General features: G+C 47.3%; 1 protein-coding gene across 1 annotated transcript; it reads left to right on the top strand.

The window, feature by feature from the left end:
* The first annotated feature begins 9945 nt into the window (after nt 1–9945).
* Nucleotides 9946–16064, top strand: LOC128102706 (uncharacterized). The gene is given in 10 exon segments (XM_052726719.1): nt 9946–9977; nt 11158–11246; nt 11819–11928; nt 12421–12664; nt 13181–13322; nt 14272–14416; nt 14838–15011; nt 15731–15799; nt 15801–15870; nt 16009–16064. Coding segments are annotated over 10 exon segments (1131 nt in total).
* The last annotated feature ends 11063 nt before the right edge of the window (nt 16065–27127 follow it).

Genomic DNA, 27127 nt, shown 5'->3' with positions numbered 1-27127 from the left:
CTCTATTGAGGTTCCCTCTTCCAGGATGACCCTGGCTTGTGTCAAGTTGGGAAGAAATCAGACAAAAAAACTCACTAGCACGTACATGCCCCTTTGCCATGGGCAAAGTGTATATAAACAAGGGACATCCACTCTCGGAAGAAATCCTATCAAACCTTCCTGACCTGCCTCCACTCCCCTTGCGGAGCAGCCTCTGCATCCCACATTCACCCTGGGTTGCATCCACACCGAGGTACTTCTGTTTCCCATCCTGAGTAGCCTCTCACATCTCTGGTACGCCCTTCTGCTACGATGACCTTCTTGCCCTGTCTCACCTGCCTTCAGACTCCTCTACATCCGTCAGTGCCCAGTTTAGATGCCACCCTGCTCTGGAGAACCTTCCTCAGCTCCTGCCCTCCCTACATCTCCATCCCCTACAAGGCTGGCTATTTTCTTCCCCGTGCTCTGCATAATATATGCTATGATTGTTGTTTCAATTGATTGACTCTGACCGTAAGCAACTCACTCCTTGAAGGCAGAGACCATATCTTCCATGTCTCTGTATCATTAAGTCCCGGGCTACGCTTCAAAAGTTTGCTAGATGAGTAAATGAATAAATCTTTTAAGTTGAAAACACCTGTTCCAGACCCTTGACTCTTAATATTTCAACCATTCAGAAGTTGATCCCCTCTCTGAATCTATGTCACATCCTACAGCAGAGAAAGAGACCCTCGGTAGAGTTGAAGTTATCAGGGAACCAACAAAGGTGTGTCCCAGCAGGAAACACGCTAGGCTGGGTAGCATGGAGCTCTCCGTTGTCCCCAAAGCTGAAGCAGCTAAAAGGACCTGTCAGGGACCAAACATGAACCATGGAAAAGTACTAGCTAGGCCAGGGAACAAGCCACAGGCCCTAAACCAGATGCCCCCAAAGATAAAGAACATCCCGCGGTCAGGTAGCACAGCAACAGAACAATGGGCCCTGACTAGTGACCTTATCACCTAGCACAACATCCTGCAGCTTCACGACCTGCATGTCCCCCTTCAGCTACACGTTCCCCCCTCAGCTGCACATCCTGCACGTCCTGCACCCCTTCCCTCCTTCCTGCCCCCTCCCCCTCCCATGCTATATAAGCCTTGCTGAGGAGAATAAAATTTGCAGCTTGATCAGAACCCTGTCTTGCTGTCTTCCTTCATGTCTCCTGTCCCTTTCATTCTCTCCCGCAGGTGGGTCGCCCCCGTTGAGACCCCACTGGCTGGGGCAAGGACCCAGGTGCCTCTAGACTTCTGTGGCCCATCAGAGTGCCCTTCACATGCCCTCACATCCCAAGCTCAGGAAGTTTCTCCCCTTCAGGCACATGACAGACAGAGCTCTGCCAGAACACCAGCACCTAAGAGCCCTCCTCCAAACCTTCTAGATCCTGTGTTCCAGTTTTCCTGGGATGGCCGGAGAAGACCCACCCTCCGTTAACATGGTTATTACCAGTTGATTACCTGAGGTAACATTGTAATTGAAAAAGAGCAACAGGTACACAGATATTTTTGGCCTCCCTTCCCACCTCCTATCCCTGGGGGACGGAGGGAACAGGACTCCTGTCTACTCACAAGGCCCTGCTCCAATCAGGTTTTCTCTCTTAGCCTTTCTCCCCATGCACACACCCAAACACACACACACACACACACACACACACACACACACACACACACACACAGAGAGAGAGAGAGAGAGAGAGAGAGAGAGAGAGAGAGAGAGAGAGACAGAGAGAGAGAGACAGAGAGAGAGAGAGAGAGAGAGAGAGAGGTGTCTAGGGCGATATTTGAGACCAAACTAAACCCAGGGACCGAGCTGCCCACAGTCCCACAGACAGTACAGAGAGGGGTTCAGCAACAGTGGGAGAGATTTATTTAGTCTTTGAAAGTATGTAAAGGGGAGAGACACAAATCCTAGGCCTCACACCACCTATGTTATGGATTTTTATCTTCGCTGTAGTGTTATTCCACAATTAAGCATAGCTAACATATGTTAACTTATGAATTTTTATCCCAAGTTCACTGCCACCAGAGAGACACCGTGGTCAGGGTTTACATCTCTTCCCCCTTCACCTCCCTTGGCCCCTCCCTGGCTGAAGAGAACATAGAGAGGGTGTGAAAATGAGACCTTACCCTTCGCTGCCATGGTAATCCAGCACCTACCACTCCCGAGGAGAATATACCAGGTGTCATCTCTCCTTTCCCCTGAATGCCACCTCCTGGGCGGAAGTCCAGTGTCACCCGACACCCTCACATACACATCACTGAGATGCCAGATCCTGCCTTCTTTCCTGTCCTCTCGCCTTTGATGGTCACAGCTTGTGTCTTTCTTGCAGATGGCTATGACAGCCTCTGTGTGGGGACCCCACCTCCAACTCCACCCGTCTTCACAGTGAGGCTGATGTGAGCTTTCTAAAACAATTCTGACCATTCCTTCCTCCAACATTAAGTCCTTTCTTTTCTGCTCAGGTCCCTCGACAAAGGACCAGAATCTCCCAGGATACAGCGTCAACCCCGTTGCTCCCCCATGTAGCCTTCTCCGGCCCCTTGACCACCTCCAGACTTCTTTCATTCTCTCGCCCCTGGCCCTCAGCATGTGCGGCTCCTCCATCTCTTTCCCGGTGCTTTCAAGCTTCTGGACACCATCTACATCTTGCACCCCTAGCACTTAGTACAGAGAAATGAGGTCTGTTTAGCAAATAGATGGATGAAAATGAGGAAAGAGAAGGGATAAAAAAAAAAACCATGACATTGTAGAATCTTCCCCATTTTTTTTTTTTAATTTATTTACAGGTGGTGCTTCAGGTCAAACCAAGGGCTTTGCACCGGCTAGGCAAACCACTGGCTTGTCTCCCCAGCCCAAATCTTGTAAAAAGGAACAGAGCCAAAGAGGTGAGACAACTCAGCCAAGGTCACAGAGACTATATACACCGCATCCCATCACCCTCAGTTGCCTCAGAAGAGCCCAGGAAGATGCAAGACGGAAGCCAAGAACAGAATGAGAACCCCCCCCCCCCCCCCCGGGATGAGTCCAGCCAGCAGGGGGCAGGCGTAAGCAGTGGCCAGTACTAGCGCCTAGGGAAGGAAAACTGGAAGGCTAGCAACTGCGATTAAACAGCTTACGGCCCCACTGCTCCAGGTCTAGCCTTGGGCTCCATAATTTCCCCTGTGGCTTCTCTGGACACCAAGGGCCATTTCCCTAAGGCCCAGGATCTCTAGGGAAGAGCAGAGAGAGGGGTTTGTTATCAGCAGCCATTCACACAGTCACACCCACATCTACCAGAGGTCAGGGAACCAGACCCTGTGGCAGGAGGAAGCTGTGGCTGGTAGGCATATGTTTTTAATAAGAATAAGTCAACTGGACTGGTGGGATGGCTCGACCAGCAAAGAGCTTGTCCAGTAAACACAAGGACCTGAGTTCAATCCCCAGAATCCTAAAACACTAAGCATGGTGATGCGTTCATGTAATCCCACTGGAAGAGAGACAGAGAAAGGAGGATCCTTGGACCTGGCTAGCCAGTCTGTCTAGCTTAATTGGTAAGTTCCAGGCCAATGAAACATGCAGTCTCAAAGGAAGTGGACACCAAGATTGTCCTCCAGCCTCCACACACGTGCATATATATGCACACACACACACGCACGCACACACACACACACACACACACACACACACACGCACACACACACACACACACACACACACGCACGCACACACACACACGTGCGCTTGGAGATGCCCTGAGTCCTGTCACAGGAAATGCATGCTAGCTGGGCTAGGATATCCCCACCATTCCTGAGTAGAGGAGCCTCTTAACTCTCACTCCTGACTCAGACAGAGGGTGTGAAAGACAAGAGGTAGGCCGTCAAGACTAGAGGAGGGCAGCAGGCTTCGCTTTGCACCATGTCTGCCCTTCATGGTGGCCAGTCTTTCTTCCTCTTCCTGATCAACCGGCTCCGGTGAGGACCCCAGGGCAGTGAGGAGGAACTGGAGAGGAAATGAGGATCCAGCAGACAGCTGGGGTGCTGGCCACATACTCCCCAACCCTGGCAGCCCACGCCCCATCACTGGGTGCTAATTAAATCCCCCTAATGAGGAAAAACGGATGCAGGAGCCGGCTCCTCCATGGCCTCCCCGGCCCACCGCCCTCGCCTCTCCATCGGACTTATCGCTCGTCACAGGATGTTTACAATAATTTTTAATTTGTGCAATTATTAATCACTTTTCTATCTGCCTCATTTGCATAATAATTAGTCATCTCACTGTTTGGCATGCCTGTGAATGACAGTGTTTTAAATTGAATTAAGATTTTAATATTCTATTTTCCTGCTTTCTTCCCCTCCACACGCTAATCAAAGTCAGATTTGGCAGCCGGAGGGAGGGAGGGTATGGAGGAGGTTGGCAGGCACTGGACTTGGCCCGTTCTGCGCTCCTGAGAACCGCGCTGGGAGCAGGGCCTGTGGAGAAGGCAATAAGTAATCACCCTTCCCCAAACCTGGCACTGAAGGGGTTAACCCAGCCGTGGCTAATTGAGCGGAGGTAATGAGTAAGGAGTGGGGTGGCAGGGAGGGAGGAGGGCCACATGGTCTCAGCAGCACCAGAGATCAAGAAAAGTGCTTTCATTTATTTTCTTTCTTCCAAATAGGCTGCTTTTTGTGAGGGGACATTAGAGGCCAGCCATTGATCCCTGGTTAGTCTGGGTTAACTTTGATGGCTCTGAGTCCTGCAGGTAGAGAAGCGGGCTGGAGCGGCCTAAAACCCATTCATTTCATGTCTTTCAATGTGCAAGACAATTCTCTGTGACTGACCCCGGTTCTTCTCCCCCTACTTTTCCACACACCAACAGGTCCTCTGCCCAAGTTGGGTGCCTCATGGATGAGTAACAGGGAGTGAGGGATTTCCAGTGACAGGGGGCAGCAGGCAGGCCACATGTCCCCAAGTTAGAGATAGCTGTGGGTTTACAGATCTCTTTGTGATCCTTCTTCTAACCACACCAGGAATTCAGCCTCAGCCTGGAGGAGGGCCTGCTCCATCACTGCCTCCCTTTGGAACTGCTGGATTGCCTCTCCTGTTGCCATGGTGATCCCTATGGCTACCCAGGATACCCATTGCTGCTCCAGAATTCTCTACTTGAGCAGGGCAGCTCTCCCCTCGGCCTGTTTAGAACATCTCCCTTTTTACTATGGTGTGCTTGAGATCTGCAAAACCCAACACTGGCCTGGCCATCCAGGTGAGTCAGGATGGAAAGGGACTCCCCGAGACACTGGGCAAAGAATCCGAAGTCAGGCCATCCCATCCCAGCCAAAGAGCTGGACACCACACTCCAACTCAGCCACCAAGCTCCCCGCCCCCGACGCTGAACAAGGTCTTTCAACTCTGCACATGGGGACCTAGGGAGGGAGTGTCCCCCAGAAGGGGAAGAAGTAAAGAGAGTCTTGACAGAAGGGGGGTAGGCGAAAAGAAAGAGGACTGGCGATTTGCTGACACCCTTCTTCTCCAAGTGGCTCTGACATCCCCACCTGCAGTCAGTAGGTCAGGTCAGGCAGAGGAGGCAGCCTTCTTTGGCTCCCCTTTGGCTCAGGAGGTCCCTAAGTACACTTGCCTTCCTACTAGTCCCTGCTAAATCACCAGGAAGGCACTGGGCTCAGAGCTGGTCAATCTAGAAGCCCACATGCCTAGTAGCTACCCAAAGGGATAGCGATAAGAACTGTCAGGGTTTGGGAAAGACACAGCCCAATCCAGCATTGACAGGGGAGCTGTGAGAAGCCAGGCCAGGGGCTGTGAACTGTGTCCCCCGGGGAATCCAGGTGAAGCACTCAGACTCTTAGCCCCAGACAGAGTAGGAGAAGCATAGGTAAGCCAAGACACCGCTCTGGGTACATCAGCACTAAGGGAAGCCCAGGTTTGTGTCTAGTCAACTCTAACCAGCAGAGCCCTGTTTCTGTGTCCTCACACCCTGGAATGAGAAAGGAACTTTTAGAAGTAGCAAGGCCCTTAGCCGGGCAGTGGTGGCACACGCCTTTAATCCCAGTACTCAGGAGGCAGAGGCAGGCGGATCTCTGTGAGTTCGAGGCCAGCCTGGTCTACAGAGCAAGATGCAGGACAGGCACCAAGACTACACAGAGAAACCCTGTCTCGAAAAACCAAAAAAAATAAAAATAAAAAAGTGGCAAGGCCCGTAGCTAGTGCTGCAGCAGCCTCTGCTGGCCACCTTTGCCTTCCACACCTTGCCTAGATGAAGAGGCCAGGAGCCCTCCATCCCATCATGTTTGAGATGCTCCGGCTGACACCTGTGGGCTCTGAGTAATTAGCAATGCTATGCATTCACTCTTAGAAGTACCTGGGTTCACACATGGCTCAGTAGCCTTCAATCACAGCTAAGTTCTGGGCCCCAGAAAGCCTTCAAGAACCCAGAGAGATAGGCTGAGCATTAAGATCTCTGACACCAGAGGTAGAGCATCTCTCTCTCTCTCTCTCTATCAGCAACACAAGAGATATAAATAGCTCAGAGTCCTCGTCCCGGGCCAGGACTAAGGCTTCTTGACAGCCCCACCTTGGAGAAGTGGGAAAGCAGATGTCGTGTAGGAGGGAGGAAGACTTGAAGAAGAGCAGAAAGAGAGAAAGTAGAAAGAATGAGACTGATGCAGCCAGAGGGCAGGAAGCACCCAAGGGTGTGACATGCTATTGATACATGTGTCCAGCAGATGGCAACATGGCGCAGCCTGCGTCAGCCCGTTGAAGGGACTGCCTGAGCCGGCATCTGGCTCCCGGCCTCCTGCAGAGTCTCTCCTTTTATTTGGTTCTTGGTCCACTTTCCCTCAGATGAGTCCTTAGGCTAAACTACAAAGTCACTAAAGAAGACATCTCAAGCCCCATGCCTTCCAGCCCCAGGAGGGAGAAGGTGGAAGAACGGAGGGCCAGGCCTGCCAGCTCCGAGGCAGCAGGATTCCTGGAGCCCTCTGTCTTGCCTCAGTGCCTGGGAACCCTTTTTCCCTCCCTTGCCTTGGTCAGGGACTCTGAGCACAGAAGTCTATATAGACTGGTGTGATTTGGGGGAGTGTCCGCATATTCTGTCATCAGGAATTGCAGTATTGAGGAACAGCGGCCACACTCCTACTTCGTAGAACTCTACCAGACAGGTTTCCTGCACTGCCACCTTCTTCTGAGTCCCTTCCCCCAGTGACCCGACAAAGGGAAGTCCCCGAAGGCACCCCCTGCCTACACAAGCATATAACTCTAGCCTGGGTGGCTGTCCTAGCGCCCCAGTCCCAGACCACCCAGTCACTATCCCCCCAAGACTCCCTAGGCTGGGGAAAAGATGGAGTCTTATTTTCCCCAGGCAGGATGGGATCATTAAGAAAATAGATAATCAAGATCTCCAAATCCCCAGAAGATTTAATGCCTTTTTCAAAGGCAGTCAGCCACATCTGCATTCATTCATGAAACAGCCACTAAGCCTGCAACTTCCCACTTGTTGGTTGGTTGGTTGGTTGGTTGGTTGGTTGGTTGGTTGGTTGGTTGGTTGGTTCTGAGAAAGAGTCTTGCTTGTATTGAAGGTTGATCTCAAATTCACAATGTTAGCCCCTGCTGGCCTCAAACTCCTAATGATCCTCCTGCCTCAGCCTCCCAAACTGCAGAGATTACAAGCATAGGCCACCACACCCAGGTTGCCAGCCTGCTCTTTCTTGCCCAGTTCTTCCTTACAAAGAAATCTTACCCTAGCCTCCAGTTGAATTCAACAAATATTTATTAAATGTCTTGAATAGGCCGGGTTTTGTGCTGGCTGCTGGGGATTGTGGCCTCTGTCTTTAATAAACTCCTAAATCCAGCAGGCAGAGGAAAACACGAAGTCCACTGTACTACAGAGACCTTTACTAGAGTCGGGAGTACAGCTCATCATGAGAGTGAGGCCCTGCTGCCGCTGTGACAGCAGCGAGGGACCAGGAGACTCTCTAGGAAGGAAATGACATTTGAGCAGGACACCAAAGGCCAAGGAAGGAGAGGGAGGAGGGATAGGGGAAGTACAGGCCTGGAAGTGATGCTCAGCCACAGTGTGCAGTCCAGGGAGTGTCAGGAGGAGATGGGAAGTCAGGAGGCCTGGAAGGCTCTAGAGAGAAGGCTGCGGACACTGGATGTGTGCAGTACCTAAGGGCTCCATCGGGAATCTGTTGTCCACAGGACAGTCCTGACCTCGGCCATCCCTGTCAGTGTCAGCTGGCATGCATCTTCCTCTCTGCTCTCACAAAAAGCCAACACCCCCTTCCTCTGGGCCTGGCAAAGGCACCCCATAAATATCTGATTGGAAAGTTCCACGTGCTAACACGACAGTTATCTGACCCACGGCACACAGGACCATCGGTTAGCCTAGCTAACTAGATCTAAGGAGCGGGAGAGCAAAGCTCTGAATGCACTCTGGTCTCCTCACCCCGCCCCCGGCCCCGCCCCTGCCCCCGCCCCCGGAGTTCCCACCCAGCTGGTTATGAGCCCAAGGACCTCACCATCTCCAAATGGGATTAAAAAGTCCCATGAAGCTCGGAGGAGACTCGGTCAGAAAGCAGATCCTGTGCCAGGAACATCGAAAATTTCTTAAGTAGAACTGGTTGACAGGGTACCCCCACTACCCACCAGGTAGCTGCTTGAACAGTGTCTGAGTCACACTTTCTCTTTAATTCACAAGGACACTTCCCACACTGTGACTCAGAAGCTAAGTGCTGGCCTGCACGGTGGCTCCTGCCTGTAATCTTAGCACGTGGGGTAGAAGCAAGAGGATCAGGGGTTCAAGGTCATCCTTGGCTATACGGCAAGTTCAAGGCCAGGTGAAGGCCCCTGTGGCCAAGCCTGAGAACTTGAGTTCCATGCCCTGGACCCACATGGTGGAGGGAGAGAACTGATTCCCAGAAGTTATCCTCTGACCATGCATATGCTTACACACACTCTCACACACACCATAAAATTTTGTTTTAAAAACACTGATCAAATTAGGAGCAGGAGAGGCAGGCCATAGTGGCAAATGCCCTTAATCCCAGCACTGGGGAGGCAGATCTCTGTGTTCCAGGTGAGCCTGGTCTCCAAAGCAAGTCCCAAGACAGTTGGGGCTACACAGAGAGATCCTGTTCTCTGAAAAATATATATATATATACAAAACCAAAAAACAAATTAGGGGCAGGCGATATCACCAGGCAGATAGCATTTGCTGCAAAGGACTGACGATCAGGTTTGACCCCTGGAGCCCACATAATGGTGGAAGGAGAAAACCAACTCAACAAAGCTGCCCTCTGGCCTCCACACATGTGCCTTGGCATGCATGTTCCACATCATACACACATGCACGATAATGATAAATAAAATTTAAGTTTTAAAAGCATTGATTAAACTCTGGCACGGTTGGAGGTTACACAGAACATACTCTGACCAAGGCCCCCTGAGCTGGCAGCCTTGCTGGCTCACAATGGAGTCACAAAAGCATTAGCTCGGCTGGAAAGTGCTGCTAAAAAAGTTAGTCCATTTTTACAAGCCTTGGGAACGGATAATTCAGACAAATGGTGAAGCCACGGGGAAAGACCATTGAAAATGGCTAGTGTTGCTCCAGAATGAAACACACATGTGTCCCAAGAGGGATGACAGAGTGGGAAGTGTTCCGATGTGGGAGGAGGGGGAGGTGGCACTACACAGGAACAGGCACTGGGGTCGGTGTGAGGACTCCCGGCTGGAGGCCCTCTCCAACTCTGTGTCTGCGACTCTGTGTCTGCTATTAACACTGTGACCCCGTGCATCAGCTGGGGACACTGGGAGCTAGAAAAGAAGAAATGCTGTAGATTTCATAGGTGGGAAAGGACGAACGAACAGGGGTCTGCTGTCGTCTTCCAGCCCCACGGTTCCTATTTTGTGATTGCAGGTTCTGAAAAGGAGCCAGCCACGGGCAAACCTGCACAGCTGGCCGAATGCAGCTCAACCTTCTGTCCCAGGACACCTGGTGGGTGTGCAGGCTGGGCTGGATCGGAACTAAGGACAAGAAAGGCATTGAGGGGTCAGAGCTTAAGTATGCTGCTGTACACCCTCTCTCTCTCTCTCTCTCTCTCTCACACACACACACACACACACACACACACACACACACTGGACAATCACACACATGCATGCATATTTCACAATATATACACACATGCTCACACCCACCCATGCACACTGCAGGACAGTCACATACACACATATGCATGCATACTTCACTTCACACACACACACACACACACACACACACACACACGCACGCACGCACGCACGCATACGTAGTTCACTGGATATTCACATGCACAGAACAACAGAGACTCACAGTTGGACTTGAGGTTGGTAACAGAGAGAAGACTCAGCAATCTTAAGGTCCGATTATTTCCACAGTCTCCCATTCCCCTAAATGCTGATGGTAACGGGCTATTGCTGGGGACGCAGCTGCCTCCTGCTCCTCTCCCTAGGCCAGTACAGTGGTCTTCACATGTAGAGGAGGTCCATGACAACCTAAGATACTAACCTCAGAGCCAATGCCTATGTGTCACTCAGGAGCTGGAGAACAGAGGACAGCCATCTTGTATGCTCTGTGACCATGGGTGGCTGTCCTCTGGCCATCTCTACCTGACATCCACCTCTTCAACCCTTCTTCATTCCCAAAGTTCCTTTCCTCTCACTGTATGCTCCCCTCCCTTTAATGCTGGCAGAGAAGGACACAGGTTTTTGTCCAGGCCCCATCGACCCCTCATTCCCAAGCCCCTACTACAACTGCAGCTGCCCACATCCTGGACATAAAAGCCTAGAGCATCCGGCTTGGTCTGCTGGATTCTCTCACACTCACCCTGTTGTCTGCCTACTCCACTTGACACCCACCAGTCGAAAATGCCCCCTTCTTTACCAGCTAAAAGCCGTCTGTCCTTTCCCAGTCTCCCTTGAACCTTAGACACATGGCCTTCCACTTGGTCTGATACCTGACCACAAAAATCAGCCCACAGACCCATCTTTCCTTTCTGTCCCCATGGAGCTAGAAAGGCCTCTTCAAGGTCCTGGAGGGTAGGCTTGCAACTTGGATGAAAGCCGGGAGCAAAACGCCTGCGGTGGCTCTCCCTAGTTATTCTGTTTCTCGACATTCTTCTTTCTCTACCCCTTAGGAGACATGGACACCACGGGGCCTACCTCGGGCCTATTGAAAGGGAGTCCCCCTTGACTCTCCGGGGGTCCTCTGTCAGCCATCTTTACTGTAAGTCACCCATTCCCAACAGCCACAACATTCAAAGCCAGAAGGAAGAACAAAACAATCCTGAAATGTTTGAGAACAACTGCTTTTGCAGTTTGGGGTGTATACAGCTCAGTTTTCAGGGCGATTTCCTAGGGTGCACCAAGCTCTGGGTTACATTGGCTGAATAAATGGGGTGTGGTGGTGCGTGCCTGTAATCCCATCACTTGGGAGGTGGAAGCAGGAAGATCAGAAATTCAAGGCTATCTTTAGCTATGTAGGTAATTCTCGGCTAACCTGAGCTACATAAGACTCTCTCAAAAGAAAATGAAAAAGCGAAGGAGGAAGGATGGGAGGGAGGGAGGAAAGGAGGAAGACTGCCTTTGCCATGGACCCCTAAATGCTGAGAGCCACCCCCATTCCACTCCAACCCTTCCCCTCAAGCTCTCACACTGATCTAGTCTCAAAGAAATTAACGCTGGGACCTGTCTGGACATAACACCCATGCCTTCCTCTCCCCTTGGTGAGAGGAACAGCAGAAAGCTGCCCACGGGTAGGAGAGCTAAGATGGTCCTTAGTTCTTTTCCCTACTCTAGACATTCTCTCTCCTGGGGACAGAAGAGCCTACCTGCTTGATGACTCCTCCAATTCCATCCAGAGACAGCCCCTGGCTGTCCCCATGGGGCTTGAGGACAGTGCCCCCAGTGTTCAGGTAAAGTTAAGTACTCAAATCAAGCCCCAACTCGGGCCACCAATGGCAGCACCGTCTAGGAAAATCACACCCATTTAAGAGACTGTTACACACTTAACTGTATGCCAAGCCCAACGCTAAGTCCTTAGTTCAGATCTCCTCAGGAACCCAGAAAGGGGTCTGATTTGCTGATTTTGCAAGTAATGAGATGGTAGCTCAGACAAGTCACTTTCCAGTTGACACTGGCAAGTGTTTATTCCAGGAAACCGAAAACACACATACACACACACACACACACACACACACACACACACACACACACACGCAAACACACACACAAACACACACACACACACACACAAACACACACATACACAAACACACACACACACACACACACACACATACACACTCTTCCCCTATGTAACCCCAGCAGTGACCCCTCTGACCGAGTGAACTTCCCAGCAGACGCAGCAGCAGACGCAGCAGCAGCAGCAGCAGCAGCAGCAGCAGCAGCAGCAGCAGCAGCCTGGGGCTGCTCTCCAGGAGCTGGAAGAGGAGGAAATCGCCCCGACAGATGTTAAATACCGCCTGCAGCTGCTTGAGGAGGCTCCATTGCAGAGAGAGAGTTCAAGTGTACACAACCAGTTCTACAAGCCTGCATGGGTCCCGGTCAGCAAGACTCACAGAGAATGGTTCAAGCCCTGGAAGATGGGCAATGTGGTACATGGGCACGAGTCCTCCCATTCAGGTGAGAATCAATGGGGGGCGGGGGTTAAGAGGGAGCGGAGAACGACATTGGACATAAAGCAATATCTGAACCCTCTGTTCCCAGACACCTTGTTTAGTCCTATCCAGGAGCATCCCTCTCCCCCCGACAGATCCCAGGGGTGGAAGACAGTGAAGGGCCAAGGCTTGATTCTCAGTAGCCCTTCAGGCTTTGTCTGGCTACAAGTCAGCCGGGATCTCTCTGGAGGGTGCCATGCTTCCTACCTCACCGCAGCCTTCCATCCTTCATCCTTCCATCCTTCCTCCTTCGGCTGGGCCTGATGGCAGCCCTGCAGGCCAGGTTTTCAAAACGAAGGGATGGATTGAGGCTGGGCTGTAGCTTAGTCCACAGAGTGTCTGACTAGCATGCATGAAGCCCTGGGTTTGAGCTCCATTATTGCATAAAGCAGGCATGGTGAGACACACCCATAATCCCAAGGTAGAAGCCAGGAAGTCAGAAGTTCGAGGCCATCCTCAGTTCCATACATAACGCTTCCAGGTCACATTCAGGGCAGAAGAATAGCACCAAGAGGACATCTGAACCACGTGGAGCACATCAACCAGGACCAGACCAACACCCAAGCCCCAGTGTGGAGTCAAGTTCTCTCACCTGGTCTAGACAAGAGCAGTCAAGGGATCACGTGAGTAGCCAGAACTGAGAGCAAGCCTGTCAGCAGGAGGCAGGGCTGTGTGGGTGCGAGAAGGGCAGGGAGGGGCCTATTACCCAAGGGTCTGGTAATATTAGAAGTCTGCCATCTGTCACCTCAGAGAGACAGTCGTCAAACCGCAGAGCAAAGGGCTCGTTCTTCGTGAATCTTGGGACTTCCCTCTAGCTCAGCTTTAACTTAGACTTTTGACTTCCCCTGAGATTTGAGCAAGGGGCAAACTGGTACGGGAGTGGGGGTCCTAAATCCAGGGTCATCCCTGTCCCCTGCACATTCATGGGAGACATAAAGTCCCCATTGCAAGATAGGAAGGCCCAGGTTTATCAATCTCACTAAAGTACAAAGTATCTTCGTCCTGCCCTCTCTGGCCCCAGAAAGCCCTCTCACTCATCCCTACCCAGTTAGGAAGCCCAGCTTGAACCCAGAGACACTACTGTGTGCTTTACAAATGGCCCACCGCTGTAGGCTGAAGAGGTGACATGCTTCCCAAAGTGACCCACGCATCAGCCTACCTAGTGACTCAGAAAGCTATATACCCTGCCAGCAGATACATGTCCAAGCTTCTTTTCACAGAGCCTCCATTCTCTAAGCTGCAGCCCCCAGCTGCCTGTGAGGAGGTTTTTAGTGCCCTCCCTACGGTCCTATCCTGTGGCGGCAGGTGTCTCATCTTCTCTGCTAAGACACAGCATGATAACAGAGGGATATGAAAAAGAAACCGATAAAATAAATTTAAATTTTCCTTTCCAGAGAAGCAATACAGAAATTTTCATTTGAAAGTACCCGAAAATACATTGTTTCATTTAGGCAAACCCACCAATGAAAGGCAAGGAGGCAAGCCCATGCCACAGGGCCCTTCTGCGTAGGTCACCTGGGTGGGCTCAGAGGGAGAGGTCACCAGCAATGGAATCTTTTGTTCCCTATGCAGCCAACCCACACAGCGTATGGCGAGGGAAATGGCACCTGGCTGGCCCACGACCCACGCACATCAGGAGCCGAGCCAGACAAAGCAGGGGACAGCCATTACGGGGACAAAGAGAGCTGCCAAGTTTGATGAAGCCACAGCATCCAGGGTAAAGTGCCCAAGTGTCCCTGTCAAGAGGTAACTAGGGCAGGGGTGTGGCCTACTTGGCCGAGTGCTGCCTTAACACGCATGAAACCCCAGGTTTGATTTCCAGCACCTTATAAACTGGGGGTAGTGGTTCATGTCTATAGTCTCAGTGCTTGGAATGTGGAAGGAAGAGGGTCGGAAGTTCAAGGTCATCCTTGGCTATATATTGGCTTGCTCAAGCTACATGATACCCTGTTTAGAAAAAAAAGGTCAGAAGGTCCCAATCCCTCCTTCAGGGAAAAGAGAACAATAGAGCCTGTCACCACTTTAATTATCTTGGGAAATCCAGAAATATGGCTTTCCCTACTCCACAACCACTCCCAGACTCTGAGCACTTCCTGCTGCCGAAGCACAAGACAGTTAAAGCTGCCGTTCTTTCCCAGATGTCCTGTCTGCCACCTCTCAAGCTCCTGCCGAGAAGAGTCAAGAGTAAGTGCCCCCCCAACACACCTGGAATCTTCCAAGCCAAATTCCAAACAGACCTGACCGGCAGGCACTTCTTCCAAGACTGGAGGGCTCAGCCCCAAGGGCGCTATGGAAGCCATGAAAAACCCCTGGTAGGAACTGCAGAGCAGTTTATCTTAGAAAAACAAACCAAACAAAGCAACCCCCCTTTTGTACTATTATTTTATTTTCTGTGTATGGGTGTTTTGCCTGCATTCACCTCTGTGCACCATAAACATACCTGGTGCCTGTGGAGACCAGAAGAGGGCATCAGATCCCCAGGAACTGGAGTTCCAGATGGTTGTGAGCTGGCCACCAGTGCTCTTAACCACTGAGCCACCTCGTAGTGGGTGACTTTACCCATTGAGCCAGTGTCTCCCCTGCCTTCAGAGAGATTTTGAACAAGAATAGTTCCCAACCCTGCTTACAAAGCAGTAAGGATTCCATTTTTATGTCTATTATACTATTATTATTGTTATTACATGCACGTGTATATGTCTGTGTCTGGATGCGGGTATGTACATTTGAATGCAGGTGACCTCAAGCCAGAGACGTCTGGTCCCCTGGAACTGGAGTTAGAGATGGTTATGTGAGCTATTCAACTTGGGTGCTGGGAGCCCAGCTCATGTCCTCTGCAAAAGCAGTATGTGTTCTCAACCACTGAGCCATCTCTCCAGCCCCTAGAGATTCCATTCTTACTTGAGGCAGAACAAAATCACATTCTTTGTGACTCCTTAACTGACAAACGGCTCAGACTGTGATATGCAGAGGACGGGACTTAGTCCTTTATCAGCTGACTGCTCTGTTCCCTCCCCATGTTCCGGGTTCACAGGTGCCATTTGAGGATCAAGTCAACCCCAGGCTCACCTACATGCCCTTGTTTACTCAAAGAGCGAAGCTGTACAAGTCCAAGGCCAATGGCATCAAGCATGAGACAAATACTTCCTCAGCTGAGCAGGGAAAATCCAACAGGTATGAGGGTGAGACCAGTCATTCCCAGGCACAGTACCTTAGTCTGCACCGGCAACCGAGGCCTGTGTTAGTCAAAGGACAGACGTGACTCGGCTCCAGCTTGGACCCATAATCTCTTTGCCTGCTTTCCCGGGCCAGCTCCAGAATTTCAGCCTCAAAACCAGAACATGTGGAAAACCAGACCGCCTGAGTAACTTCTGGGAAAACCCCACGGAAGCCGTGCCTGTAATCCCAGCACGCAGCCGAGATAAGACTGATGTAAGTTCCAGGCCAGCTTGGGCTGTAGTGTGAGACCCTGTCACACATGTCCCAGGCATGATGGTACACAACTCTAATCACAGCACTTGGGAGGTGGAGGTGGAAGGATCCCTGTACTACTCAAGGAGTTTGAGGATAGCCTGGGCTACATGAGACCATGTCAAAGAAAGAGAAAGAAAGAAAGAAAGAAAGAAAGAAAGAAAGAAAGAAAGGAAGGAAGGAAGGAAGGAAGGAAGGAAGGAAGGAAGGAAGGAAGGAAGGAAGGAAGGAAGAAAGAAAGAAAGAAAGAAAGAAAGAAAAGAAAGAAAGAAAGAAAGAAAGAAAGAAAGAAAGAAAGAAAGAAGGAAGAGAAAGAAGGAAGAGACAGAGAGAGAAAGAAAGAAAGAAGAGAGAGAGAAAGAAAGAAAGAAGAGAGAGAAAGAAAGAGAGAGAGAGAAAGAAAGAAAGAGAAAGAGAGAGAGAGAGAGAGAGAAGAAAAGAAAGAAAGAAAGAAAGAAAGAAAGAAAGAAAGAAAGAAAGAAAGAAAGAAAGAAAGAAAGAAAGAAAGAAAGAAAGAAAGAAAAACAAGCAAACAAATAAAACAACCCCAAAGATTTCTAAGATGCCCTCCTCATCCTAGACTCAGCTCTGGGACCAGTTGCGGCCATTCTTCCCACCGTCCATGTGACGTCTCACTGCACTCACTGCAGGGTAAGGGTGAGTCATCTTTGGGAAGGAATGCTGTTCCTTGTGTCCCAGAAGGGCAAGTGTGTTCCGGAAGACCTGAGAGGAAAGGTCAGTAACTTCTCTAATCCATGAGGCAATGGACAAGCATCCAGGCTTCTCACGAAAGCACCACGGATGACTTACATTCTGCTCGAGCCACCTGAGGGGCTGCTCCTGACTTTTCTTTTTAAACCGAGATAGACTGCACACACTGTAAGAGTCGCCCTTTGCACATGTACAATTCCGTGGTTGCCTGTATTGTTCACTGATTAAATCCATGTGGTGGTGGCACACACTTACAATTCCAGTGTTTTGGAGACTGAGGCAGGAGGATTGCTGGGACTTCAAGGCCAGCCGGAGCCATATAGTGAAACCCTGTCTCAAACAAAACAAAATTAAATTAAAAAAAAATTAAGCCTAGACCTGAGAGTAGAGGAGAAGGCACAGGATGCAGTCGAGGACAAAAAGTTCTGAATTTTATTAAAAGGGAGAGACTGGGTGAAATGGCCGAGAGGGTGAAAGTGCCTTGCTGAGCAAGCCTGCTGACCGAAGTTTAGTCCCTGGAACCCATGGTGGAGGGAGAGACCTGATGTCCCAGAGTTGTCCTCTCCTCTCCATGTGTATACATGGCATGTCCATACCTGGATACATACACACACACACACACACCATACACATGCAAACACATTTTTAAATGTCTTCCAGGTACAGAAAGGTCCCCCATACCCAAGAAAGATTTCAATCAAAATCTAACTATTAGGTAACTGTCTTGAAAATATGATCTTAGGTGTAGTGGGGAAGTAAGGTATAGGTAGAAGGTAAGCCTCCTTATCCTTGGAACTACTCAAGACACACTTTTTTTTTTTTTTTTAAATTGAGATAGGGTCTCTCTACATAGCCCTGGAACATAGCTGTTCTGGATATGTAGACTAAACCAGCCTCAAACTCAAAGAGATCCACCTGCTTCTGTGGGATTAAAAGCATGCACCACCATACCCAAGTGTATGCAGACCAGGACACTACGAGCCTCAACTGAGAAAAGGCATGCCACACTGCCCTCTCGTGACCAGCCTAGGGAATGACAGCCAGCTGCAAGCTAGGCAGGCTACAAGCTAGGGATCTCTGGAGAAAGGCACAGAAACCCTATACATCTTAATTAAGGCCAACTAAGCACAAAGCCTACCCGGAACAGAATCTTTATTCTCTTCCTACACTTCAGTCTCTGCTTTAGAACATAATAAACTCCTCTGTGGTGAGGGAAAAAAGATTAAAGATTTCTAAAGCACCTGGGTCTAAGACAAACATTGTCCTTGAGAAACTGTGAGACCTTTAAAACTGCAGTTAGAACATGAACCAGTGTATCTAGAAGACCACTGCACAAACGGGCTGTGAAGATGGACTAGGACCTGAATGCGCTCACCACCACCTGGATCCAAGGCAAGCAGCTGGCTTGCTTCCTGAAGAAGAGCCTCAGAAGCCTGGGTCTAGACCCTGGATTCCTTGGAGGCATTTTAAAGGCTTTTAAAACAAATTTTAAAATTATATTTTTATTTCCTTTTTGTGTGTAGGCAAGTGGATGCATGCCATGGTATGTCTATGGAGGTGTGTCTGTGGAGGTGTGTCTAGGGAGGTGTATCTATGGAGGTATGTCTATGGAGGTATGTCTATGGAGGTGTGTGTATGGAGGTGTATGTATGGAGGTGTGTGTATGGAGGTGTGTGAATGAAGGTGTGTCTATGGAGGTGTGTCTATGGAGGGTGTGTATGGAGGTGTGTCTATGGAAGTGTGTATGGAGGTGTGTGTATGGAGGTGTGTATGGAGGTGTATGTATGGAGGTGTGTCTATGGAGGTGTGTCTATGGAGAGTGTGTATGGAGGTGTATCTATGGAGGTGTGTCTATGGAGGGTGTCTATGGAGGTATGTCTATGGAGATGTGTCTATGGAGGGTGTGTTTATGGAGGATGTCTATGGAGGTGTGTCTATGGAGGGTGTGTATGGAGGTGTGTCTATGGAGGTGTGTCTATGGAGGTGTGTCTATGGAGATGTGTCTATGGAGGGTGTGTCTACGGAGGGTGTGTATGGAGGTGTGTCTATGGAGGGTGTGTCTACGGAGGGTGTGTATGAAGGTGTGTCTATGGAGGGTGTGTCTACGGAGGGTGTGTATGAAGGTGTGTCTATGGAGGTGTGTCTATGAAGGGTGTGTATGGAGGTGTGTCTATGGAGGTGTGTATGGAGGTGTGTGTATGGAGGTGTGTGTATGGGGGTATGTCTATGGAGGGTGTCTATAGAGGTATGTCTATGGAGGTATGTCTATGGAGGTGTGTCTATGGAGGTGTGTCTATGGGGGTGTGTCTATGGAGGGTGTCTATGGAGGTGTGTCTATGGAGGGTGTGTATGGAGGTGTGTCTATGAAGGGTGTGTATGAAGGTGTGTCTATGGAGGTGTGTCTATGGAGGTATGTCTATGGAGGGTGTCTATGGAGGTGTGTTTGGAGGGTGTCTATGGAGGTGTGTCTATGGAGGTGTGTCTATTGAGGTGTGTCTATGGAGGTGTGTCTATTGAGGTGTGTCTATGAAAGTATGTCTATAGAGGGTGTGTCTATGGAGGTGTGTCTATGGAGGTGTGTCTGTGTCTATGGAGGTATGTCTATGGAGGTCTGAGGACAACTTTCAGGAGTCAGTTCTTTCCCTCTGCCATGTGGGACCTGGGGACAGAACTCGAGTCATCAGACTTGGCAGCAAGTGCCTTTATCACTGAGGCATCTTCCTATCCCTAAAGGTCTTTTCTTTTTTCGGGGTAGAGGACAATTTTAGAGTTCGATATCTGGTTGAGACAGTCTACCCAGTGCCTCTGATCTTAAGATCTTATGTAACTACCGGACATTACCAATGAGAGATGGAACACTGGCAATTTCTATGAACTAAAGTGTAGGCCTTACTTAGATTTACCAGCTTTCCCATTAATGACCTGTTTTGACTTCTTTTGTTTTGTTTGTTTGTTTTAAGACAGGGTTTCATGTAGCCCCAGGCCGACCTCCAACTTCAAGGAAACCATGAACTTCTGATCCTCCTGCCTACATCTCCCAAGTGATGGGATTATAGGCACACACAGTGTCTGGTTTATGGCACACACAGTGTCTGGTTTATGCGGTGCTTGGGATTGAACACAGGGCACTCTACCAACTGAAAACAATAACCCCTCGGGTTTTCAGAGGACCAGATGAGCAAGAGTGCTGGAGAGAACAAAAAGAGCAGCTTCTGGCCCCAACGGCCACACTTGAATTTGTAGGATTTTCCATCTCACAAATACAGATTATATACGTAATCAATTTCTTCTTCTTCTTCTTCTTCTTCTTCTTCTTCTTCTTCTTCTTCTTCTTCTTCTTCTTCTTCTTCTTCTTCTTCGTCTTCTTCTTCTTCTTTTGAGACCGAGTCTTACGTAACCCAGACTGGCCTCCAGCTCACTATGAATCCGATGATGACCTTGAACTCCTTCCTGATGCCCCTGCCTCAGCCTCCTGAATACTGGGGTGCCAGGATGCTGGCTGTGGAGATTTACAGGTATAATCTTCTTGCAGAAGTAACAGAACTCTAAGGACAGCACAGACGCTGTGAGAAGCCTGAACTAAGCTCCCATCAGGGCCCAGGGTCAGGGAAGGGCCTCACTCATTCCTTGGAGGTAGAGTGATAACTTTTTTTTTAAAGAGAGGGTACTGAAACTGGCTTTGAACTCCTGATCTTCCTGCCTCCATTTCCCAAATTCTGGGATTACAAACAAGTCACCATGCCCAGCTTTTGTCTCCAATGTTTTTTTTTCATAATCATTTTATTGATTCTTTGGGAATTTCACATCATGTATACCACTAATTTCCCAGTCCTTCTATACCTACACTCCATCCTTGTAACTTCCCCCTGAAAGAAAATAAAAAATTAAAATTAAAAAACAAAACAAACAACAAAGTCAAGTGCCCGATGAAGTGATTATTTATTTATATTGTTCTATTATTAAATAAAGCTTGGGAGTCAGATATTGGGATAGAAACATGATAGATCCAAAGAGGACAGAGGAATGATCAGCTGACCCTGCCTCTCCACATTTCCAGATTGAAGAGATCACACATCTTTCTAAGCCCTCCCTACTACTTCCTGTGCCCTCTTATCTCAGTCCTCCAAAACCTCTATGGCTAATTCTGGTCAGCTGAATGCTGACTCGGCCCCCTGATTCAAGGTTTAACTTTATTGGTAGTCTCCAAATGTCAGTGAGAACAAATCTCCTACAACATTTTCCCTTTTGTCTAACTCTAACACAGTAAAACTAAATATAATAAAAAAACAATTATCCCAGGAAAGGTGCAAAGCTACACAGAGAAACCCTGTCTCAAAAAATAAAAAAAAAAGAACAATTATCAGGTATTGTCTAAATAAAAATGAAAAGTTTTAAGCTTAACAAAGTAAAACTGTACAATAAGAACAAGTATCATGTAAGAATAACATGCACAATGTCCAGTCCATTTGCATTTGGCAAATTCAGAGAAAATACTCCATTATCTATCCTATCTTGGTGAGTCCAAAGTTTTGTACCTAATTCACTTTCTATCATAACTTGTATATCATCCTAAAAATATCTTTTTAGAACTTAAAACATTTTCTTAGCTAAACAACTTAAACTTTTATGTTTCTCAACCTTATAAACTTTACATCTCCTTTGTAGGTTTTTTTTCTCTGAATTTTATAACAAAGAAAACTGTAACACTATAACTATCTATTCTTCAACACCATCAGAGACCCAAGAAGAATCTAATATGACCTGAGTGAACAGGAAGTGCAGAGCAAACAACTTCCCAAACTATATAGATGACAAAGACAGCTGGCTGCCTGGACAATCATCCAAGTTTCCTCTGCAATGTTGGGGCATCCATGTCCAGCCTACAGACCTGGTATATATATTTGACAGACTTTTCTGTGAAGCAGGAATTTTGAAGGACCATCCTATCTTGTCTTAGCAAAGCTTGACATTTACTTTCTTTTGTGTTTTGCTTGTCCAATTTAGACAGCATACTGTCAGCAGCAAGGTGGTTAACTTTGCCACAATAAAAGCAAACTCTATATGAAGGTTCTTCTATGCCCATCATCCTTTTTTTTTTTTTTAAAGTAAATTGATGCTGTCAGGAGCAGATGTGTCTCACTGTCATGAAAAGCCTTAGGTTATTCAAATATCTTAAATGCCATATTCTGTAGGTCTCTGAAGTGTTTGAAGACCATCTATCTACCAAAAATATATCTGTTTCACCTTGAAAACATACCTAACATGACCACAACTTTGATTGTTATAGATGACTAACTACTAACTCGCACTTATTATCCTGAATAGCTTTCAAGAACTAGAACTTTACATTTTTAAGTGAGCTACATAAGTACAATATCTTAAACAAGAGTAGAAGCATATATACAATATGTTCTAACAAAAATAATCTTAAATTTGTATCAATATACAAAAATTCATACCAATGTAAAATATTTGAAATTAACAGTTGTTTTTTAGTTTAAAAGTAGATTCAATAATCTACCCTTTTATCTTATCATTCCTATATCCCCATTTTCTTTTCAGAAGAGATCCCTGAATCTTAACCTCCTTTGCTTAGTTTTTTCCCTGACCATGAACAGTTAACAACTTGCAACCAACCCCCCTAGACAATGACAAACACCCATAATCCACCAAATGACCAAAAGCCATTTACTCTACCTCTTGGGAATGTGGGCACCATTTTCTTAAAATTACTTCCTGATGTCTGGGAGAGATGGCATTTTTAGGAGACCCTGAGAAAATTTAGATAGTGGTCAAGTCTTGGAAGAACTAGCTATTATCCAGTCTTGGTGTAATGGGAAAGTGCAGGGTTTATCTGTAGTCCCAACTGCAGTAATCTATGAGGTTGGACCTTCTTAGCTAACTGCTTTGAAGTTGTCCTGAGCAGTTTGTAGTCCAAAACGGATCTTTGGGTGGTGTTTGTCAGTTTGGTGGCATTAACACAATCCAGGGGGACTAGTTTTTGCAGGGTCCCATCATCATCTTGGAGACCTCAAAGATCACTGCCAGGAATGGTCAGGGGCCTCGGCAGAAAACTTAAACATTCCAAATGTCGTATGTAGCAGATCTCTGAGAGGTTAAAGGACCACAATTTGTTAAGTACATCCAGAGTACAGAAACTTAGTTCCTAGTTACCTGCTTCAGACTCAAGCTGAAATCACTTACAAGAAGCTAGATGAAGCCTATTTCTAGAATTAGTTAATAATCTATATGACCATTAATATCATGACAAAAAATTTAAATATATATAGTAATCCTAAAAATTCTGAGATATTTATACCTTAAAAGTTTTAAACAGTTGAAATAAAACCAAAGGATTAGGAGATTAGTGACAATAGAACAGTCCCTTAATTTTGGTTTTCTTCTGTCCCATACCAGGTGGCTCTTCTGATATGAGAGAAAGATTTTGGATTTTCCTTCTAACAAGCATGCTTAGGTTTAGAGAAAGAGAGAGCCACACTCCAACTCTGAAGCCAGCTCTAATTTTTAATTGAATCAGAACTACAAGACGACTATTTGCCTTATATGTCTGTAGAGAACAGCAGAAACTAACATTTGGAAAGATTTGTGAAATTTTATGCTGTTGGAAATGTGCCATTATATACCATTAGGTTAATTTACTCTTTTTCTTGGGAAATTTTCTCTTGATGATTCATCCTTCTTATGATGTCTCATTTGTCCAGTGGTCTTCAGATTCCTTAGTTGGGTGCTTTTATTCTCCTGGAAAGACAAAAACAAAACCTGCCTCAACCCTAACTTTGGGGAGTTTCCTTTTTGGCAGGTTAAATCTGATCAAATGAAAAGCATTTGTTAATCTTATAAGTTGGTTTAGATTGAATGGCCATGCTGATTAATGAACTGTTGCCTCTCCTAATCAAGAGGTCTCTTGTGTTCGAATCTAATGTTTATCAACTTTGATGGTACCCATAGTTTTTCTTTTTCTATGGAAACATAAGACAAACCTCTTCCCCAGCATAACACATATTCTGGTTTCCACTCTGAGGTCTTTGAAGTCTACAGGCTGATTTAACTCAGCAGTTCTTTTTCTAATATTCAATGTCTCTCTGCAGCTGTCAATCCTTTCTCATTAGCATTTAAAAAATTTAAGGTTATTAAAGTATTGTGTAATCTATCTCTGGGGGTCTTTATTACCCCTTTCAGTTTATTAAGTATATCTTTTAAAGTACAACTAGATCTTACTATAACTACTTGCCCTATAGGATTGTGTGGCATATCTGTAATATGCTTTATGTTGTAATATGCAAAACATTGTTTCATTTTACTAGAGACATATGCTGGAGTATTGTCAGTCTTAATTTGTACAGGTATTCCCATAATGGCAATAACTTCTAATAAATGTTTAATTGCAGAAACAGCCTTTTCAGAACTCAAAGCAGTTGCCCATTGAAATCCTAATTTTCCAAACATCACAAAGTGGATGAAACACATCCACTTGCCAAATTTAATTTCTTTGAGTACCTTTTGGATTACTTCCTTCAGGTAATGGGGTTTGGTTATACAAAAAGCAAATAGGATATTTTCTTATAATTCCTTTGCTTGTTGTCAAGTGATAGAGAACTATATCTTCAAACCCTTGCTTTTAACATGGCATTTTTATGAAATTCTGAGGCTTCTAGCACATTTCCTATCGTTAGCTGATCAATTTCATCATCACCTTCTGCTAAAGGGCCTGGTAGATCCGTATGGGATCTTACGTGTTATATACAAGGGATGATTTCTATTTTTGATTACTTGTTATAACTGAATAAATAACAAAGTTAATTCTGAATAATTTAGAATAAGTTCAGCGATTTAAATATATAAAACAACTCTTTATGCATATTGAGAGTCAGTAATATATTAAGAGGTTCTAGAAAATCTAATAATACCGTAAGAATAGCATATAATTCTGACTTCTGAATGGAATCATAAGGGCTTTGAGCACAGATATCAAATCACCTTACTTATTTTTCCTGACTTATAACCTGCTTTTCCTAATTTATTTGCATTCAATATAGAATGCAGGAGCTCCAGAAACTGGTGTTCCTCATACAATGTAAGGGAGGAAGGATTCAATTAGTTCTTTTTATAAACTGAAATCTCTGGCTTTTGGGATATTTGCTGCTATTCTCTCCCAAAAAAATTACTGTAAGCTCTTTTGAAATAACTGCATCTTTAAATTTCTTCAAATCTAAAACTTTTACAGGATTCCAGTTAAATTCTGCATAGCCTTGGGGATGCCTATCATCTGGTGGTCATTCCTGTATGGTAACTAGATAAAGTAAGGTTGGTTTTCTAATAACCTTGGACCACTCCTCTTCAGTTTCATTATGCCATGGTGCAGTAGGTTCTGATCTAAATTCCTCTGTCTGTGTGAGACTTTTCTTACTTTCATTGGTAGGTTTTTCTAAGCTTATCTTATCAGCCAACTTTTCATATTTGGCACAGATATCAAATCACCTTTTAAAGGACAAAACACAAATTACCAAACTGATAATAATTATAGTCAACATAATATCAATCCCAGCTACGTCACTTATTTTTTCCTGTTTCCAACCATCCATTGTGGAATCATACAGAATCCTAACTTCCTGCATCATAATATTGTTCCCCATTCTTAACATGGGAAAGACTTTTTTTTTTTTTAATAAAACCTAATTTCCTCCTTAAGAATTCCCAAGTGTCTGACCAGATCTGATGACTCTGTCCATAGCAGCGACTAAGGCAATGGTAGAGCTGTTTGTGAGAGGAGGGGGGGGGGGGGGGGAGATGTTAGCCAGCTCTAACAGAGGTGCTCAGCTGTGGTGGTGGGTGCCCAGGCAGCCAAGCTAGCACATCGGGTGCTGGGGTCACAGCAGCCTCTGGCTGCAGGGCCAGCAGGCAGCTGCGACTGCAGCATTTGGGGCCGGGGTTTGCAGCCCAGGTGCAGCTATTGCAGATAGACCACAATGGAAACAAAATCCCCTAACAGAAAAAGCCAGTGACACACAGGGGCAAGGAGTATTCACCACACGTTGATCGCCAGATGAAGTGATTACTTACGTTGTTGTATTATTAAATAAAACTCGGGAGTCAGATATTGGGGTAAAAACTTGGTAGTAGATCCAAAGAGGACAGAGGATCAATCAGCTGACTGTGCCTCTCCACATCTCCAGATTTAAATGATTACGCAGCTTTCAAAGCCCCTCCCTATTACTTCCTGTGCCCTCCTAGCTCAGTCCTCCAAAACCTCTATGGCTAATTCTGGCCAACTGCAGAATGTTGACTGCGCCCTCTGATTCAAGGTTTAACTTTATTGGCAGTCTCAGAGTGTCAGTGTGAACAAATATGCAAAAACAAAACACATCAAGCCACCGACCCCTCTGGGCAACAACCTGTTCCTATATTAATTGCCGCTGTCTCTCAAACCAGTCACAGCTTTCACGTCTCCAGTTCTGCTGAACTTACACCACTCCGCCTCCTCATCTTTCCTGACTTTCCCCCATATATTCGTTCATCATAGTGGCATTGGGAGCTGGGGTGCATCATGCAGTCTAACCTTTTGCCCAAACAGCTTCACTTGCTAATGTTCATCGCAATGAGTCGTTGGTTTGGTTCAAGGCCTCTGCTTCTGGTACCCCATCGTCACTGGATCCCTACCAAGACTCCTCTCAGATATGCTGACATTGCCATGTCATGGAGATCCTGTAGCTATGGTTCCGCAGGATGGGCCCCTTCACGGGATCCAGCAGCTCGTAGATGGAGTAGGTGTTGGGGTGGGCCAACTCAAAGCCCTGGACCTGGGCCTAGGCAGTAGCTGAGTTGGTGAGTCCTGGTCTCCCCCTGGCCTCCCCCCCACCCCGCACCATGTCACTGCCTACACCACTGCACAGTAGCAGCTGAGGGGTGGGAGTCACTTTCCCAAGTGCTGTGGCTGGCAAGGGGCGGGGCCAGCTCAGCAAGGCACTGAACATCAACACGGCTTCAGGTGGCAGCCCAGACCATGAAGCCCAGACCATGGATTGACATCCGCATGGCCTTTGGTGGAAACACAGTCCCCAACAGCAGTAGGGCCACACCCCCAGATCACATCGCGCTTCCAGTTCTCCCTCTCTCGGCAGGGAATGAACCGCTCTGCTTCCTCTCCCACCTCTCCGTCACATATTTGTTCCTTGTAGCGGCACGTGTCGTGGGGTGGGCGGGCGGGCGGGCGGACACTCCTGGTCACCTC

The sequence above is a fragment of the Peromyscus californicus genome, unplaced genomic scaffold (genome assembly GCF_007827085.1).
Source record: "Peromyscus californicus insignis strain IS unplaced genomic scaffold, ASM782708v3 Scaffold_11__1_contigs__length_118956290, whole genome shotgun sequence".
NCBI classification, from domain to species: Eukaryota; Metazoa; Chordata; class Mammalia; order Rodentia; family Cricetidae; genus Peromyscus; species Peromyscus californicus.
This window is presented reverse-complemented; position numbering and strand designations above follow the sequence as displayed.